Source organism: Rhinopithecus bieti, unplaced genomic scaffold (genome assembly GCF_001698545.2).
Source record: "Rhinopithecus bieti isolate Rb0 unplaced genomic scaffold, ASM169854v2 scaffold_67730, whole genome shotgun sequence".
NCBI lineage: Eukaryota > Metazoa > Chordata > Mammalia > Primates > Cercopithecidae > Rhinopithecus > Rhinopithecus bieti.
The window spans coordinates 485,466-488,532 of NW_016825956.1; the positions used below are offsets into that span (position 1 = coordinate 485,466).

The following is a 3,067-nucleotide window of genomic DNA, read 5'->3' on the forward strand; positions in this document are numbered from 1 at the left end:
AATATATATATATAAATGAAGAACTTAAAGCTAAAAAAAAAAAAAAAAGTAATGTTCCTAAAGTCATCCACCAAGTAAGTTGTAGTGCTTGTTTCTGAACTCGAGAGTTTGGCTCTAGAGTCGATAACCTTAACTAGTAACCATAATAAGCTACTTCTTATTCTGATTTAAAAATTACCTACTAAAATAGATCTTAGTTGATTTGAAAGGCTCATTGAATTGCCATAAACGGCATTTTGAAGATGATTTCTCTGCCCGTCCTCACCTCACGAAGAGTAAGTAGCATTTTCATTGAGATTAGACATCACAAATCAAGACTAACTAAAGCTATGAAAAAAAACTACACATTCTATTCACATCGTAAGTACTCTCCATAAAACAAGCAGTCAGAATGGAATGTGCCCACGCAGCCCACTTCTGATGCTTATAATTCCGCTTTACCTAAAGGATTTGGAAATTATTCTGTCCTCTTGCACTGTAAACTCACATTTATTTAAGAGTCAAAAATACAAAAGTTTGTATGCCGAATCAGGTGGTATGCCAGAAGGTTTTATTTTTAATATTAGCTGAAGGAAATCCCCAGCATGGTGCTTTTTATTTCATCTGCAGAAAGGTCAAAATATTTACTGGAAAATCTGAAATAACAAGAAAAAAATCTCTGGCAAATTTTAGAGTGACATTAAGGCAAGGTATTTTTTTTTTCCTTCCAGGCTCTGACTCTGGGCAGTTATGAGTTTATCATATCTAATGAGAATATTCCTAAGTAATGATACAGATGTAGAGCTGATGCTGCTTCAACCAGGGCCCTTTTCGTAAGCTGATGAGGTAATGGGCAGCACTGATCATCTCCTGCTTGAAATCTACCAAAATTTGATAACTTTTATCTAGTTACTAAACAAGGGATCTTTAAATTCTTCAGTGAAAGTTTAAATAATCTCTTTAAAACTTATGAAATATTTGGTAGGTATGCTAGAGGAAATTGCTGTGGCATCTTTGTTGAAAGGAATAACCAAAATTCTTCCTGAATGAATTATGAATCCCAGTTGTGATGGCTTTGTGCATATGTTTCTGTCTCTGAGATAATTAATATATTTATGATAAGAGGCATTTGAATAAATTTTAAAATATATAGAAGGACTTGACTAAACTAATACTCATCACACATACAGAGGGCTATATGTACGTTTGCCATTTTGATTAATCGCTTCACACTTAACTATTACTGGATAATGACACTCAAAAATCTCTACCATAAGAAATCTATACATAAAGCAAATAAGTCACCTAGTAAGGAATTATTTTAAAGGGCAAGTCTTTTGTTCTCACTTTCTGCCCAAATTTGTATCAAAAATAGCTTTGGATCCTATAATAAACTCCATCTATGAATAATATCCCAGTCAACAATATGCTGTATTGCATTTCTCAAGCATGTTGTTTGCACACAGACTTAATGATAGTGACCAAACTTCACTGTTACAGTAGCCATATCTTTTTTTCACTGAGTTTTATTGTTTTATATTTCAGCCTGTATGACTCACGAAGAGAACAATTTATTTTGTCAAAGAATCACTCTATGCTGGTGCCAGCATACTTTTTAAAGTTAAATGCCAGGAAAATAAGTGTAACTGCAAGTGTTTTAGGGAACTATCCAGACTAGGAAAAGCACTGGCTGGATCATTAGTGGCATTTCATTCAGAGTGGAAATATTTTTTTTCATCCAAAGTGCATAAGAAAGAAATAAATCTTCTGATCAAGTGGTTTATTTTCCATATACCTATCAGTTAGGATTACTTTCCTCTAAGACAAAATAATATACTTCTTGGACTATTAGAAAAAATACAAACCTATTTATAAGCTAAAATGTCAAAAATTCTAGCTAATAGACAATTTTATTTTAGAAATTCTCACTATTTAAATGACTGAAAAGATCTTACTCACCATAGGACCTGGTGGTCCATCTTGGCCTGCAGCTCCAGGGAGACCTTGTTCTCCCTAGAGAAAATAAAATGATTTTAAAATTAATAAAAGAATACATATTTATTTCTTTATTTTAAATTTTAGAAATATGATAAGAAAACAAAGCAAATATCACCCATAATTTCTGCCATATGGAGGACATCTAAAAATATTGTAAATAATTTTGTGCCTTTACTATGCGTATATGTCTATATTCACATACACACAAATATATATATAGATGTATATATAAACACTTCACATCATTGAAATTTTAAAATTTAGTTTTCTATTTTCTCTTTATAAGTCAGTGTTTCACCATGAACTTATTAAATAAATGATATACTTAAATATTTATATAGTATCTGACTTTTTTACATTATATTTATAGAATTCCCACAAAATTATCCATATGATAACTTATGGAATAATGCTAAGATAAGCACCTTCATTCATAATTATTTTAAAATAAAAATGTTACTTTCAAAATAGCATCTTTTTAACACAGATGCTCACCACAGGGCCAGGGATGCCCCGAAGACCTTCTGGACCAGGCTTTCCTGCAGGTCCCTGAGGACCGACTGGGCCGGTTTTTCCAGGAGGACCTTCAGCACCTGCTTCTCCCTGTTAGGGAATAAAATATGGGAGCATATTAACGATGAGAAAAGACTTTTATTATTTTACCAAATGTACTGAAAAAAATATTGATCAGTTTATGCATGACATTTTCAAATATAATGCCTATTATATATAATATATATTACATATATACTATTATTATTTATTTTACCTTTGCGCCTTTTTCACCTTGTCTTCCCTCTGCACCTGCAGCTCCAGGAGGACCCTACAGATATAAGATTTAATGTAAAGTATGTACCACATATAAAAGCAAAGTTAATGAGCACTCGTTTACAAACACTAAAGTTTAATTTGTAACAGATGAATAAATTACAGTTTTCTATCACTATTTGGTTTAAAACATAATAATGAAAATCAAAACCCATTTTATGTACAAACTTCCTCTTAGAATCCTGAAAAATATCACAGATTAAGTATATTACAGATAATCACTTCACATCAATATAAGAAAGCAGTAAAATAAAGTTTTTAA

At 31.5% G+C, this 3,067-nt stretch overlaps 1 protein-coding gene across 1 annotated transcript in view; it reads right to left on the reverse strand.

Moving 5' to 3' along the window:
• Positions 1-3,067, reverse strand: part of COL11A1 (collagen type XI alpha 1 chain) — a 232,172-nt gene that overhangs the window by 21,892 nt on the left and 207,213 nt on the right. The window contains exons 56-58 of the mRNA XM_017863237.1: positions 2,747-2,800; positions 2,473-2,580; positions 1,939-1,992 (exon numbers count right to left, since the gene is read on the reverse strand). Coding sequence (XP_017718726.1) covers positions 1,939-1,992; positions 2,473-2,580; positions 2,747-2,800 — 216 coding nt within the window. The remainder of the gene's footprint in view (positions 1-1,938; positions 1,993-2,472; positions 2,581-2,746; positions 2,801-3,067) is intronic.